This window comes from Lutjanus erythropterus, chromosome 8 (genome assembly GCF_056507025.1).
Source record: "Lutjanus erythropterus isolate fLutEry1 chromosome 8, fLutEry1.hap2, whole genome shotgun sequence".
NCBI classification, from domain to species: Eukaryota; Metazoa; Chordata; class Actinopteri; order Lutjaniformes; family Lutjanidae; genus Lutjanus; species Lutjanus erythropterus.
Genome location: NC_139324.1, coordinates 39,086,011 through 39,103,044, shown reverse-complemented (window position 1 = coordinate 39,103,044; position 17,034 = coordinate 39,086,011). Strand labels below are relative to the sequence as shown.

The 17,034-nt window shown below is 38.6% G+C and overlaps 1 protein-coding gene across 2 annotated transcripts in view; it reads left to right on the top strand.

Annotated features, from left to right (window-relative positions):
* The first annotated feature begins 5,219 nt into the window (after positions 1 to 5,219).
* The window catches only part of lrch1 (leucine-rich repeats and calponin homology (CH) domain containing 1), an 83,390-nt gene continuing 71,575 nt past the window's right edge, over positions 5,220 to 17,034 (top strand). For both annotated transcript variants that reach the window (XM_084725492.1, XM_084725493.1), the window contains exon 1: positions 5,220 to 5,625. In XM_084725492.1, the coding sequence (XP_084581618.1) occupies positions 5,412 to 5,625 (214 nt within the window). In that variant the 5' untranslated portion in view covers positions 5,220 to 5,411. The remainder of the gene's footprint in view (positions 5,626 to 17,034) is intronic.

The window sequence follows — 17,034 nt, the reverse complement described above, 5'->3', positions numbered from 1 at the left end:
TAGTAAATTAGGTTTTTACCTGCAACACAAACAGCTTCTCTCTGCTTTTCTCTGAAGTATCCACCTTTATTAAATTAGGTTTGTTTGGAATTATTCTTTTTCAAATTAATAACTGATAATATTTCACTTGCATAAAAGTGTATACAAGTTCACAGAGTGCTGATAAATGTTAATAACAATAACAAATGTCTTCTTTTCAGTACCAGTGATAACTTAACAAAAATAAAAACCCAGAAAAGTTGCGAGTAAGAAAACACAAAACACTGAGTCACTTCTCTGAAACGTACGTGTGTGACGTTTGCTCTGATTGGTGGAACTCACGGTGAGCAACGATGATTGGTCAAATTAGCTGAAAAGTTGCAGAGTTTGGACAAAATTGCAAGATCGCACAAATTTTACAGGGTTAGGTGCATACCAGAGGTTACTGCATGGCGCTGCAGAATGCTGTGGTAGCCGTTTTGGTTCAGCGTGCCTCTCACTCTGTACAAGTCACCGACCCAGGATCCAGCGAAACAGCCCCAGACCATCACGCCTCCTCCTCCATGTTTGACAGTTGATGTCACACACTGAGGAACCATCCTTTCGCCTACTCGACGGCGTACAAAAATCCTGTGTGATGAACTGAAGATTTCAAAATTTTGATTCGTCAGTCCATAACACCTTCTTCCAGTCTTCAGTAGTCCACTGACAGTGTTTCGTGGCCCAGGCAAGCCTCTTTTTCTTATTCTGACGTCATATCAATGGCTTTCTGTCAAACCTACGACTCGAAGTCGTCTCTTCACAGTTGAAACTGAGACTTGCTCACTACGACCACATTAAGCTGTGCTTGAAGCTGTTGTCCTGTGAGCTGCCTATCACACAGGCTGTTGACTCTCAGAAACTTGTCTTGTGATTCTGTTGTGGCTTTGTTGTCTGTTGTCTTTTGATGGTGAAGGAAACTGTATTCACTGACACCTTGACTTTCTTCGCTATTTCTCTGCAGGAAAGACCTACATTTTTTTAAGTGTTACGATGGTCTGTCTCTCTTCTATTGTTAATTGCCTTTTTCTTGCCATTTTTATAACAACACGCCAATTTCTGCAGTACAATACTGTTCAAATAATGCTCATGAGGGTGTGGTTCCACAGTGTGTTCCAACACTACTTTTATGAAGACAGAGGGGTTTGTAAGGAATCAAGAAAAGTTGTGACACCTGTAGGAATTAGTAGCACCAACTTTCAAGGCTTGATCAACCTCAATTGCTGCAGAGCACCTTTCAGTTGTTAACCCATTTCTTGTTCCCTGAAAAAGGCCTTTTTGTATAATTCTATTTTTCAGTTTTGGGTAGCCTTACCTTTTTTTTTTTTTTCTAACCTCTGGCAGTTCACCACTTACCTTTGTACCATTTCAAGCTATTCATTGGACTTGAACTGCTGGAATTTCAGTAAAAAACTGGAAAAATTGGGGTGTTCTGAAACTTTTGACCGGTAGTGTATATTTTATTATTACATATTTTTTTATAGCAGCATTCAATCAAAGTGGTTTCTGTTTCTTCAGATCTTCATTTTAAATGACTCCCAACAGTCATGGCAAAATTTGTGCATTTACCAGCCAATAATTTAACAAGATTAATCATTAATAATTTCCATAAAATATGTAATAGATATAAAATACAAAATACATGTTTCTGTTATTTTCTCCGTTTTGTTTTGTCATTTTTTCTCATTTAAAGTTGAACTTTCCTTGTCCAATGAGGTGCATTTACTGCCGTTTCTAGCATATTGGTTTAACATCCATGAATATTGGAGCGATTGTTGTTCATGTCCTCAGAAATGTGTGAACACAAACATGTAGTTAAACATCAAGTGTTTCTGCAGCTTTAGATCCTGTACCGCCGTCTGGAACCCTGAAAATGATGCTCCCCAAACCGTGGAACAGCCGACTCAGACGTATCAGAGAGGCAGACTCTGTTCAGGAGTTTAAACAGCACTTAAAGGGAGAGTTCACCCAAAAATGAAAATTCAGTCATTATCTACTCACCCTCATGCTGACTGAAGGTCAGGTTTAATTTTTTTAGTCCACAAAATGCTGCTGAAGTTTCACAGAAAAACAGTGCTGCAAAATTTCCTGAATAGTGGAAGTGAATGGTGACCAGTTTCCAAACGGAAGAAAACAACAGAATAAAAACATAAAATGTCTCCATGCCTCAACATGCCAAGCTGACTAAAGAAAATGTTATTTCCACCATGTTTAAGTCTGAATCTTCACCGTAGATCTTTAGCTTGAAGTCACGTTCACAGTGTCTGAACTCTGTGTGTGTGTGTGTGTGTGTGTGTGTGTGTGTGTGTGTGTGTGTTTGTGTGTGTGTGTGATGTGACGGTGTGAAAACGGCATGTCGGGCTTTAGGAGACATGGATTACAGCAGACATTTTATGGGTTGTTGTCCAGCTGTTTTTTCTGTTTGAAAACTGGTCACTATTCACTTCCACTGTTTGGGAGATTCTACAGCATTGGTTTCCTGTGAAACTCCAGCAGTGTTTTGTGGACTAAAAAAACTAAACCTTAAACCTTTTAAAGTTATTTCTGAAGTTTTGAGTTTGAGTTGGGCTCAAAACTCAAAAATCTGTTGTAGTACATAGTCTTAAATTTTTGAGTTTTCTCAATTATTTTTTTTACAGTGTACAAGAGCACCCATCATTTTTTTATTTTTTAGCGAAAAAAATGTTAAAATTGTGATGATGTGACATTTGCTGGGGTCTGAACCAAACAAACTTGTTCTCTTACATCTGGAGAAGAAGACATGTCCAGAGGTTTGTTGTCAACTTCAACATCAGCAAACAGCCCCGGGGGAATTTAAAGGGATATTTTGGATTATTATTATATTTTATATTATGTGTATTTATTTTATGGTTTTTGGTTATGCCTCCAAATTCATTGATCTATAAAACTGACTGATATATATATTTTTTTATCTATCTGCTTGATTTGTAATTATTGTATTTCCTGTTTTTATTCCTTTTTTTCAAAAATTTAAAGTAATTTGAACTGTATGTTTTCAAGGTTCTAAATAAATAAAGTTTCTTCTTCTTCTTCTTCTGTTATTATCATTACACACTGTGTTTAGTCTGTCAGTAAAGCAGGACTGCAGACAGTGATTCTGTCCAGCAGATGTCGCTGTTCAGAAACTTTCTCTGCTGTTTAAATGTCCCTGCTGTCTCACAGCTCCACGGTTCAGTGCGCAGTCGCAGTGAGTGAACTACGTCAAGTTAGAAATCCGGAGTGGAACCGGAAGCTTGTTTTCAGAATAAAATACATATTAAACTAAAATATGATTTTTTTCCTGTTTTGTTTTCTCTTTATTTACAGCCCACGTTTACAGTCAGGATCATTATTTTTATTCACAGACAGTTTTGGAGGTGACTTCAGTCTAGTTACTACAAGATCAACAAGGGTTACTAGAGTAATACTAATTCTTTATTTACTTGTTAGAATTAAAAAAAAAACTTTTTGTAAGATTTTTGGTTGGTTTATTAAACAATAATTTTATCAAAATTAAAAAAACAACAAGAAGATGGTGATACTATTAGCTTTATTACTCAAGATTCAAGGCGTTTATTAGGTTAGAAATATTACAAAAAACCAAAAACAAAAAAGATAGATAGATTTAAATTAGGAATAGCTGTTTGTGTTCGTCTCTAAACAAACAAACAAAAAGATAATTAAAATACATTGCAACCCTAATATTTTTATTATACACACACAAAACCTGAGGTTTCTATAGACAAAAAATTCAGGGAGTGTGTGATTGTGATTTTATCAGGGGTGGATGTAAGTAATTACCAGTACTCAAGTTACTTAATTAAGTCGTTTTTTTTTGGGGTACTTGTAGTTTCATAGATTTTCAAATCTGTACTTTTACTCGAACTTAAGAATACATTTTACCATGTAATCTACATTGTTACTTCTTAAAATCACAGTTGAGTACGGACTAAAATTTGAATTAATATCCAAACCTTTCATCTGCATTCTAGTAGCCAATCCTGTGATCTGACCACAAACGGACCAATGAAAACAAGGACACACTAATAAAAATGTAAACACTGCAGCAGCAGCAGCAGATTTGGAGTGATGATGTTAATGATTAATCATTAATTGATTAATTCATTTAACAATTTAACCAAATTAAAATGTATTTGTGGATATTGAATGAACAGTCTAGAAATTGCAGCAGCTGTTGTATCTGCTGCAAGAGGCTTCTTTTGGTTTGTTTCTTTTTCTTTGAGAGAGACAGACAGACAGCGTGCAGCTCAGGTCGAAGAGACTGAATGGGGAGCGAGAAAGTCAGTGAATCAGAGAAATAAAACATTATTTTCTGATTCCACCACAGCTGTTATGTTCAAAGTGCTAATACCCCCCCCACCCAAAAAAAATCCCCCACACAGACACACAACCCTGTGCTAATCACTGCAACGCCTGATTCAGTCTGAATACAGTCTAATTTAGTTTTGGATAAACTCAAGTAGAGTTTCAATGATTAATCAATTCTTCTATTATTAATGAAGTTATTTTTTTTTTTTTAGACTTTATTACAAAAAGGGATAAAACACATAAGAAAAACAGAAAACAATAAAAGCCAGGTGATCCTTACAAACAGAAATCAATAATCAGATCATATGATAAAAATGGTACATTGATCAATGTACTGATATCTTTCTTATTTGAAGAATATTATTTTGAATTAGACTACTATTTTATTTTGTTGAAAAAATTGAAAAATATGCTTTATTGTTGAAAACTTTAGATTTGTGGATTTGTAAGTAAAATGATCAAATTGAGTATTGATTTTTTTATTATTGGAGGAAGAATATGTGATAATGCATTTTCATAGGTGAGTGAAAATTCCAGAATCAATGTGAAAAAACTCAACATGCTGCCGTTAAATTAAAAGTGCGTGACGCAGGGCTTTTATACCCGGAAGTTATTGTAAACAGTATGATTCCTCCTAATTTGTTGTACATGTAGACTTTTTAAAATTCAGATTTTGACATAAAATACAAAGATTTTTTTTTTTTTGGCTTATGTTATTAAATATATGCACATTATAACTGTGACTGTGATCGAAAACGGTTTAAAAGACATTTCTCCTTTCATCTCGACTTTTATACATTAATGGATGTTTTATTTTGGAAGTTGACGCCCGGATGTCGCAGCGCTGTCTGATCTTTGACGCTTCACGTACCGCGCAGACAGACTGGGAGACGGACGCGGCGGCGACATTCGGGGAGGAAAGTGAACGCGCGGCAGGAGAAGTCGGTGTCCCGCTGTCTGCTGAACGTTAGCTAACCGCGCGTTTTCCAGGATATAACCGACGCACACCGACACAGACACACACAGCCGGGGGAGGACAGCGGAGCGAGAGAGGGGGGAACATTATGGCGACGTTGGGTCCGGAGTCGGTTCGTCCTCCTCTTTCCCAGCTCGGTTCTTCTCCGTCGATCCAGACCCACAACCTGCCGCCCAACCGCGGCTTGGAGCGGGCGCTGGAGGAGGCGGCGGCCAGCGGCGTGCTCAACCTCAGCTCCCGAAAACTGAAGGAGTTCCCCCGGACAGCCGCCAACCACGACCTGACCGACACCGTGGAAGCAGGTAGGGGGTCTCTCTCTCTGGCATCTCTGCCCGGGCAGAGCACCGGTGCTGCTGGGCGGTAACGACCGAGTAACGCGTTACAGCAGCGTGGATACTTTCACCGCCTGTTGTACTGTATTTACAGTGTTCCGTTAAAACCAGTGGAGTGTGTTTATTCACTGAGCTGCTGTGGATCTAAAACCGAATAATCAGAATTTTAGGCCTTAAAATGTCTGAAACATGATTTTGAAATGTCTTAATGACGCCGTTGGATTTAATTTATGTCGCTTTTAAATGTGTTTTTGTGAAGAAATCGTTGGTTGGTGCTCATCACGCTGTAACAGCTACAAAACGAAACCACCATTGAACCATAAATCCAAACTGTGCATGAGCTTTTTTATCCAGTATGGACGTGAAATGGGTCTTAAATTGCACTCATAATAATCTTAAAACATCTTAAATGAACCTTGTTGAAGCCTTGATGCTGTTAGATGGTTCGTTGGGTCATTTTTGTGACTTTAATGTGACTGAGAGTCTCTACATCCACAACTTCTGCTTCACATGGACCCCATCATGCTCTGATGTTATTGGTGGGCAGCTCTGTCGTCACACTGACTCAGTGATGACCTGTGTTGAGCGTCTGTCACTGCAGACTGGATTTGGGTGATTGTTTACACATGGAAGACACTCATGGAAAAGTTTTCCAACTTGCAGGATCTGAGAGTTCAGTGGGCTGCGGTGGAATTCCTCCCCCACCCACTTCCTCTTAATCCACTCAGGCTACATCCACATTAGTGTTATTACTCATCATTACCAAAAGTTTGACTTTAATACCAAGACTATTTTTTTTAAGGAAAAGAGTCAAACTTTTTTGATTCCAGCTTCTTAAATATGAATATTTTCTTTTTTTTCTGACATCATCTCGGGCTTTGTGAAACACTGATTGACATTTTTCACCGTTTTATGAACCAAACTCCTAATTTAATGGGTTAATCAAGAAAGTGATCGACAGATTAATTGATAATGAAGATAAGCGTTGCAGTAAAGACTTGAATAATTGGTCTAAACATATGGAGCACACGGACGTACATCGGGGGGGAAACGTTAACTTTAGGTTGGTCTGTATTAACAAACAAATCAACAAAAGCTACATTGTTTGCTAACCAATGTTAGATAAACAGCTGACAAACATTACATTGTTTGCTGGCTAACATTAAATAAAAAGTTATCAAAAAGTCACATTGCGATGATGTGACATTTGTTGAGGTCTGAACCAAACAAAAATGTTTTCTGACATCTGGAGAAGAAGATTTGTAGGTCAGGACGTCCCAGCAGCTCTGCAGAACCTTCATTATAATGAATTGTTAAAATTGCAGGGTCGTGTCACACGGATGTTACACTTGGCCATATTGAGATTTTGATAATAATGCGATGAAGTGTGCAGCCCTGCACAGTAATGTGTAATGTGGATGTAGCCTGTGTGTGGAGTAGGCCTGCAGTGGAATTCCCCACCACTTCCTTTTAATCCATTTAGAGTTGTAAACAGGCATGGAGGGAGCAGGGTGAACCCACACAGGCTCTGTTTGTGCTTTTTTTTATTTACAAGAATAATGTTTACAGATCTATTTTTAGGCTGAGTTTCTATATTTCTAATCTGAAGACATTGTTTACACCACAGCTCCGAGTGAAAGGTGTGTGTTTGTGGAGTAATGGAAGACAGAAATGCTGAACTGAAAGAACAGATTGTTGTTTTTTAGTTGGTTTTGTGAGCTGTAAAGAGGTTGATGTTGGTTTGATTCTCTGTTCCAGGTCATATTCATTTACAGTCTATGAAACTGTACACATTGCGCCTTAAAAATATAGTTGAATATGCATTAATAATCTGTTTGTTGTAATAAGCCTATGAAACTGCACTTGATTGGTTATTCCTGTTTTCATTTTCCATCAGGAATTGCAGAACAAATGTTGGTCTCACTGACTCAACCAAACTTCACTGGCAAAAATGGTAATTTTACCTTGCAGAACATGGGCCTGCTGGTCTACAGCTAACTTGATCTTTAGTTTGTTTGTGTCATTGTGTGACTTTGGTGAATCAAAACTAACACTTAAAACACAGAAGTGACAAAATAACACAAACTAACAAAACGATTGAAGCAGCAGTACATGAGTGACTCCTGTGTTCTGCCCGGGTAAAATTACTGTTTTTGCCAATGAAGTCTGGTTGAGTGATATTTGGTTTACATGACAGTGGTTTCCTGTGTGAAAACATCCAAATGTGCTTGTAGACATGAACTGAAGTGTTTGTCTGCTCACCTGTCCAGGTGTTCTCGGAAGGACCCCAGTTTGGTTGTAGATAAAACTCTTGGAATATAAAAAGGTTCTCGGTAGAACCCCTGGTTGGATTCCTGTTAGCACCCTTAGAAAGGTAGAAAGGTTCTGGAACCTCCAGAGAGGGTTCTTGGTGGACCCATTGTACCATTAAAGGGTTCTCTGTAGAACTTCTCACAGGGGGTTCTGGGTGATACCTTTCACAGATGGTTCTATGTAGAACCCTTGATGTTGGGTTTTATGTAGAACTCTTTGAAAGGGTTCCAAGTGAACTTTTATAAACCCTTGTAAAAGGAAAAAATAAATTGTTCTCCTATTGATTAATTGAATAATTGATTCTTAATTTCACCAATGATCAATTAACTCTTACTGATGTGTTTCTTTCTGCAGTATTTTGATCCTCACAGGGTTTTGCATTTTTTAGACGGCAGGTCAGAGGGAACCCAACATTATGTGTTATTGGATGATCCAGCTGGCCGGTTCATCTCTTTAACAGCGATGTCCACATGTAAACAGTAACACAGCATTATGTTGATGTACAGATCAGCAGAGGAGCAACTCAGGTTGATTATCGTCCTGTAAATCAGTAATGATCTGGCTGCAGGTTGCTCACATAATGTACCTGCTGCATCACGCTGTACAGGGTCAGTTCACATACAATGGTATGGTTTTTCCAGTATCTCAGAGTTTTGCTGAAACTCAGGTGAATGGAACTGTTGACAGGTTCAGGTTGTTTAAGTTTTTCACTTCAATTTGATATCAAATATGTGGTATTTGTAGCTTTTTAGACCAAACATAGTTGTTGTGTTACCAGCTGATTGTTTTCTGAATGTTTTTAGGTGCAGTGAGCAGCACCACAGTAAAAGTTTGGGGTCATAAATCACAGAGACAGACGTGTCAGACCTCAGAGATCTGATCTGGTTTCCTCAGAGCTGCAGGATTAAGGTGATCTGTGTTTCAGTCGGACTGGAGAGTCGAAGTGACGTAATGTAGCTGTACTTGACTCTGTAACTTTGTTTATATACACTAAAAAAGAAATGTGGCTTACATAACCACTGCGAATCACGTTTACAGACACACGCACACACACACACACACACACACACACACACACACACGCACACGCACTGCATGAAGTAAAACACTGCCAACAGCAGCAGAGTGAGTGAGTGAGAGCAGCAGAGTGCCTGTGAGGTTTAGTTTTACAGACTTTTAAGACTCTGCAAACTCAAATCCATGATGGTTATTTATTCAGGGTGTGTATTTAGATAATCAATAAATGATTTCAGTCACTTTTCAAGCAAAAATGTCAAAGCATTTGTTGGTGTCAGCTTCTTAAATGCGATATGTTGCTGCTTTTCTTTGTCATTTATGACAGTAAATGAAGAGTCTTTGAGTTTTGGACTGTTGGTTGAAAAAAGAAGTAGAGCTGGACGATATATCAATATTACATCGATATTATGATATGAGGCTGTGAATCGTCTCGGATTTTGGGTATTGGTATATTCTGGTATGTCATAAGTGTTCCTGGTTTAAAGTTTGTGCCACAGTAAAGTAAAGTAAACTTGTCAGACTGTTCTAGCTGTTCTGTTCTGTCTTCACCCACTTATATCCACGTTACTGATGATTATATATCTTTACCGATTCCAGTTTCCTTTTTTTTAAGGGTCTGATCTGCAGATTCCCATTTTCAGTCTTTGTAAGAACTATAATTGACGGCATTCACAAACATATTTTTACTTTAACTTTAACTTTACTTTAACTTTAACATTTTCTCCAAAACTGCTCCAGGTTACAGCCAGGCCTTTCTATATTATTATATTAATATTGTGTGCCAGACGGAGTACGATTTCGTGAGATCTTGCAGGTCGTGATTTCACGTGATCTCATGGGGAAGCAGATGTAAACAAACTGGACTCAGCCACGGTGCAACAGTTTACTGTAGTTAAGCTTTGCAGTGAAAAAAACAGAAAGAAAAGTTAAATGAGGAAAACTGTGGTTGTTTATTCTTCAGTCAGAACAGGAGGTGAGAACAAGCAGCAGCTCAGCTTCAGCTGTGCACAATAAATCAAAATATTATGGAAATCACAGTATGGCCAAGTGCAATATCAAACTGCGGAAGCTGCATTTTTTTTAATATAAATAAAAGTAATATTTTTGACAAACAACATCATAATAAAGTACTGTAGTGATACAGAGATGTCCTGACTTCCAAATCTTGTTCTCCTGATTTGGCACAGATGACAAAAAATGATCAGAATTTTAATAGTTTTTAGTAAAAATTAAAATTATGACGCAAAAACGATCATTCCTACCACTCGAAAACCATATTGTAATCACAATATCTGTCACAATATTATATTATGTTTTATATATTGTTTAGCCCTACCATCCACATTACTAAAATAAAAAATCTAATATTTTGTGAAAGCACCAATCCCTGCAATATGTAGAGAATAATTACAATAATTATGATAATTCATCTGTATTGCCCAGTTCTACTGTTGGGTAATTTAATCTGCATCAGTGCATCATATTTTATATGATCATATGTTTGCACCAGGAATGTCAACGATGAATCATTAATCGATTAATTGCTGAATTTGAAGAATTTAACCCGATAAAAAAATGTATAAATCGATAGAAATGGCAGTGATTGTGCCTCATTTGTCATGGTTTTGTCTGGCGGAGCCATTTGTTGAATAATGAAACCTACACTCAAAGCAAGAGTCTGCAACCTTCATGATCAAAAAAACTATTTTTAGCTGAAAGAAAAAAAAAAATCTGTCTGGAATTAATTTCTTCATTTCCTTTGTTATTTTGGGGGGGATTTGGTTCCATAACTAGCTTATAGACTAAAGATGAACCACCTTCAAACCTTCCAGGAAAAGATGCCAAGCTGTTTGCTCATTTCACTCATCAACTACTGGTTTGTTATTTTAAAGAAAATGTGTATATGTGTACATTGTGGCATGTCCAAAAGATATCCAGATATTATTTATAATCCATGTCAGCCAGCTCTAATGTCATCATGACAGGACAGCGTCATCTTTATGCATCAGGCCGTTAACATGCCGCTCTGATGGTAGTAAACAGTCGTGTCCTGTGTGTTAGAGATGGAGATGAAGTTATCTCTGATCACACGAGAGCTGTGATCAACCCCCATGAAATGGAATTAGATGAGAAAGAACAGAGTGAGTCAGTGTGACAGATGAACACGTGGTGGATGCACTCATGTATACACACACACACACACACACACACACACACACACACACACACACACACACACACACACACACACACACACACACAAATCTGCTGAAGTGCACCCAGGAGCAGTCTGTCAGACACGCCATATGCATGCACACGTACACACATTTAAAAATGCAGACACACACACACACACACACACACACACACACACACACACACACACACACACACACACACACACTAAGGTTCAGCCTGGTTTTGTATCAGCAGCCACACAAGCCTTAACTTGTAGTGAAACACAACCTGGAGCTGCTTTCCTTAAACTTCACCCCCACGTTTAATTCTTCACCATCGCTGGCTGCCATTGTTGTCAAAGTGCAGGGATGCCTGTAGAAAAAAGTAGATCACGCAGTTCAAGTTGGACATACATGAAGGAACCCAGACGGAGGACTAAAGATGTCCCCTGTGTCCTCAGTTTATGAGGGTTAGACCAGTGTCTCCCAGACCCACTTTGTAAAAATGACAAACTGCTGCAACCCGATTCACAACAGACCTCATCAGTAAATCTCGTGAAGCTAATCTGGGCGTTAATGAACATTCCTGACCATTTTTACTGCCATTTCTACATCACCGTATTTTACCTTGACATGTGCATGTACTGTATGTTAAATACTTTATGAATGAGAAAGTCTGTCAGTCCCTCCAGGATTTTGCAGGCTGTTTCTGTGATTGCTGTGGCCTGTGCCCGATTTCATGGCAGCTTTTCTAAAAAAAAAAAAAATAGCAGTGTAATTGCTGTGTAGAAGTACATAGTGTCGATAAATGTCTACAACACTGACAAATGTAAAATAAGAAATAAATGCAAAAAAACATAATGAATAATAAAACAAAACATTGAGTTGGTTCATTGAGACATACATGGATGATGTTTGCTTGGGGGACTAATGGGAAACAGCTAATCAATTAATCGAGAAAATAATGGACAGACTAATCGTCAGTTGCAGCTGTAGTGGCCTCACAAACTCAGAACGTGTCAGACTCTCTGTGCTGTGCTCTAGATAATGAAGTAATCTTAGGGAAGAACCGAAATCTCTGAGTTGTGGGGGATTTTTAAAGATTGTGGTCATGTGACCGAAAGGTGAAGGAAGGTGATTTCCAAACCAAAACAACCGGTCAGTCAGCTTCACATGGCTCATATGGTGGTATCAACTGCAACCTGTGTGTGTGAATGTGTGTGTTGGTGTTTGTTGTCCTGTAACTACACACCTGCTGAGTGTTTAAAGAGCTGCTACACACTTCAACATGTTTTTTAAGCTGTAAACTAAATTATCTTCCTGTACTGTCATGAGACGCATTAATGCTAATGTTAATATTGACATCTCTTAATAAATGCATAAAAATAAGCATTTCATGGGTTGAAAATGGCTGAAAACACCACCCACTGTTTTGAATCATCCTGAAACAACGTTTGACGTCTTGTTTTCCCTGATCAGCAGTCCAGAATCTAAAAACATTCAGCGTACATCACATCACATAAAACAGACAATGGCAGCAAATTCTCACAAATGAGAAGTGAGAATTAGGGGAATGTTTAGCATTTTTGCTAAGAGAGAGTAATTCAAACAAATTAATAATTATAATTAATTAATTGCTGCTGATTAATTTGTTGATTAATTTACTAATTGTTTGAGCTGTAGCTGTACATGGACTCCTATGTGCACCGTAAAAACGAAAAGTTGAGAAAACTCAAAATGTCAAGGCAACAGACTGCAATAAAGTTTAGAGTTTTGAGCTGAACTCAGATTCATCAGACAATCAGACATTTTTGGTTGCAACAATCCCAAAAAAAAGCCTGTGAAATCCTAAGGGACTGATTAGTGTGATCAGCCTCTGTCAGTGATCAATACACACATTAATAAAGCATCAATAAAAAACTAACAGCAGCCGATGTCAGACAACCTTATGACACTTAAGCAACTTAAGCACTTTTGTCTCTGTGGTTGTGACAGAACATTGTGACAGTCTTACTGTCAATTCAGCATCAGTATAATCCATAAAGATAAACTGTATTTGTGTACAAACTTTGTGTTTCGGGTTGTTTCACTTCAACTTTACCAGCCGCTGTTGGTCAGCTGTGCTGTTTTACTGGTAAAAGATTGTGAGAATGAGAGAAGAACCATTAAAAAAAAAACCAAACATTTCCCACAAAAATGAGAGCTGGTTGGTGGATCAGACACATGCTGAATTAAACTCGTAAAACTGTTAATTCACCGTCTCTGTGTATGTGACAGTATTAAAGGAGTTTTCATCTGTTGACAAAAAAAAACAACTTGTTTTACTGAATTCCCGTCAAGTGGATGCAGAAGCACCCATTAGCTCCTCTGGTCCGACGGTGGGGGTGCAGCTGCTCCGTTTGCTCGTTGCTCAGACGCCTGTGGTTGTGTGTGAGTGTGTGTTTAGGTGTTTCATCAGTTTTGTTCTGAGCTGCAGGATCGTTTTACTTCCTGTTCTTCTTCTTCTACTGTTACTGCTGCAGATACGGCTGCTGAGAGATGGAGGAAAAACACAGAAGCACCCTGACCGCCTCGGTCTCACTGTGTTCTGTTCTATAATGCAGAAAATGATGCCTGTAGGTGTTAACACTGTGCATCTGCTGTGGGATTTTATATATACTGTATATATGTGTGTGTGGGTGTGGGTGTGTGTGGGGGTGTGTGTCCGGCCCACGTTCCAGCTCTAGAGAGTCAGCATTTCTGCAGCGTTTGGCAGTTTTTCAGTGGACACGCTCACGCACACACACAGTTCAGCTTCATACTGTATGCTTGTGAGTCATATTGACTGTGTGTGTGTGTGTGTGAGTGTGTGTGTGTGTGTGTGTGTGTGTAAGAGATTACATAAGATTACATGTTTGTGATTCACATTATAACCATCTGCAGGATTTTTTCTGATTCTGACTGACCTCCATCTCTGCTCACACAAATCCAGATAAAAATAGATTTCAGACCAGGATCTGTTTTTTCTTTCACTCCCACTCATACAAGTTCTCTACTTTCTGTCCTTCCCTGTTATCAGAGCTGCAACAACAATTAGTCGATTAATCAATTAGTTGTCAACTATTAAATTAATCAGCAACTATCGATGATTGATTAATTGTTTTGAATTGTTTTTCAGGTAAAAATGTTTAAATTCTCTGATTCCAGCTTCTCAAATGTGAATATTTTCTGTTTTTAAGTCATTTTTGACAGTAAACTGAAAATCTTTGGTTTGTGGATAAAATGAGACATTTTATGGACCAAACAACTAATCGATTCGTTGAGAAAATGATCGGCAGATTAATCAATAAAGAAAATAATAATTGGTTGCAACCCTAAAATGTATGATCACATTTCTCATCACTGCAGTTTCCCACAGTTGACTTGTCAGTCAGTGAACGGTGGATGGGACTGTTAGTTTTATGGGTCAGTCTGTAAGGACTTGGCTCGGGGACCAGAGGGTGGCTGGTTCAAGTCCAGTTTGGACTAAAAAGTGCAGAGTGTGGACTGGTAGCATGAAGTGGTGCCAGTTCAGCTCTTGAACAAGACAGTGAACCCTCAACAGCACAGGGTGTCTGATTCATCCATCACTCTACCAAATCTCACTGTGTGAGATCTGTGTGTGTGTGTGTGTGTGTGTGTGTGTCTGTGTGTGTGTCTGTGTGTGTGTGTGTGTGTGTGTGTGTGTGTGTGTGTGTGTGTGTGTGTGTGTGTGTGTGTGTGTAAAATGATTAACAACAGAGTGAAAAATCTAATTTTCCCTCAGGGGTCATTAATAAAGTAAAGCTGATGTTGATGTAGGTGGTTTTCTTCATGGCATTAAAACAAATAATGAGAAAAGAAAGCAGAATAATTACAAATAATGTGAGGATCTGTGGGAGCTGCTTTTCTCAGTTTTATAGGATTGTGAGCTGATTAGTTTTTGGGTTTTGGAACGGTTGAAGCCCGTTTTCTGACACGTTTTGGACCGAGTCAGTTGTCTACTGTGTTTTTCAGGTCACAGACCCCTCAGCTGATTGAGAGACGGAGCAGGGACCCCTGTTACAGATATTACATTGAATATTTTTGGGTCTTCTCTTGTTTGCGCTGATCATCATCAGCAGCTGTATCATGGCTAACGTTAGAACTTGAGATGATAATAATACGGCTGATGGGCCAGCTAGTTCACTGTAATGGATAGGTGCTGCACAGTTATTTGTAGGAAAAGGCAAAGGAAAATCGATTTGAATTAATTAATCGATTTTTTTTTATCCCAGCTGTAGTTATTTATAGGGATGTCACAGACGAGCTTTTAATTTCACAAATTAAATGAAAAGCCTCTGAGGCCACACATCAGGCATCAGGTGTGTTTGTCCAAAAAAACAAAACACTTCAAAATGGAGACAGCGGAGCTTACCGACTTATCACACTTGAGGCCGTTTTATAAAATCATATGAAAATGTAAATGTTGTCAGGGAGTAAAATCAATGATCTGTTGATCTTTACAGAATGAGCATGGCATAACAATAAACAATAAACCAACAAAAAATATATATTTTTTACCATTTTCTGATATTTTATAGTGAATCATTTAATCAAAATTAGAAGAAAATAATGAAAATAATGGTTAGTGACAGTCCCTCCCAGAGTTTAGCCTCACTTCCTGTACCTCACTGCTCTTCCTCTGTTTCATTTACACTCTATACACACACACACACACACACACACACACACACACACACACACACAGACAGGAAGCTGTGGATTCCCAGGAATGTGTTGTGGTGTTGGATTAAACAAGGGTCCATCCGCTCTGTGTTTCTGCCACACCTGAACGTAATGACAGCTGGGACAGAAGCACACACTCTGACACACACACACACACACACACACACTCTGACACACACACACACACACACACACACACACACACACACACACACACACACACACACTCTTCTTTATACCCTCTTCATCACTGAAGAGGACGCTGAAGTAAACCACATTACAGGACATACAGTACCTACAGTATTTTCTGTAGACGTGTCCCACCTTCAGGGCCGGGGTGATTGGGTGATGTAATCAATAAAGCTGCACAATTATTGACAATCTCAGTAAAATCACAGTATGGCCAAGAGCCTTACCCCCAAAGCATAGATGACCTGGACTAAAAATGTTTTTGTCCAGGTGAAAGAAAACATGTTTGTTTGGTTCAGACCTCAATAATTTTTTTTTCAATTTGCATAACGTACGCAGGGGGAGCTGCTGGACCTCGTCAGAACATGGATTCACCTGCACGACAAATTATTATCTATTAAATAGGATGGATAGTCGACTAATTTTAAAAATGCGATGTGAACTTGAATCTCCGTCCACTGATGGAGGTGGTGCGCACACACACAGAGCTGTGGGGTGGGGGGCAGCGCCTCATGCATAGTGAATGAATCAGTTAATGGAGCAGTTAATGGTTTCTCTGAGAGCAGCGAGCAGCTACATCATACAGAATAAATGAAGAACTGGAGATCAGAGTGGAGAACAGTGGACTGAGAGAGAAAAATAAAAGAGTCCAGTCAACGTGGACTGAACAAAGGTTGACTCCTGACACAGAGGATCAGCTCACAGACCCGCTTCACTGCAATATGATGGAAAATACACAGCAGAATAGATGAAGTCAGTACGTTTCTTCTCAGGTTGGCTGTGAAAATAGTTTCTGTATTTCTCTTTGATGTTTTTTTTAAAGCAACTTTAAAACTCTGTTACCACTGAGCAGGCTGCATGTAATATAGTCTGGATACAGAAAGATAATTAACAGGTACATTTAGTAAAAATGTGGATCATTAGCAGGATTACAATTTTAAAATAAAGAATGATATCC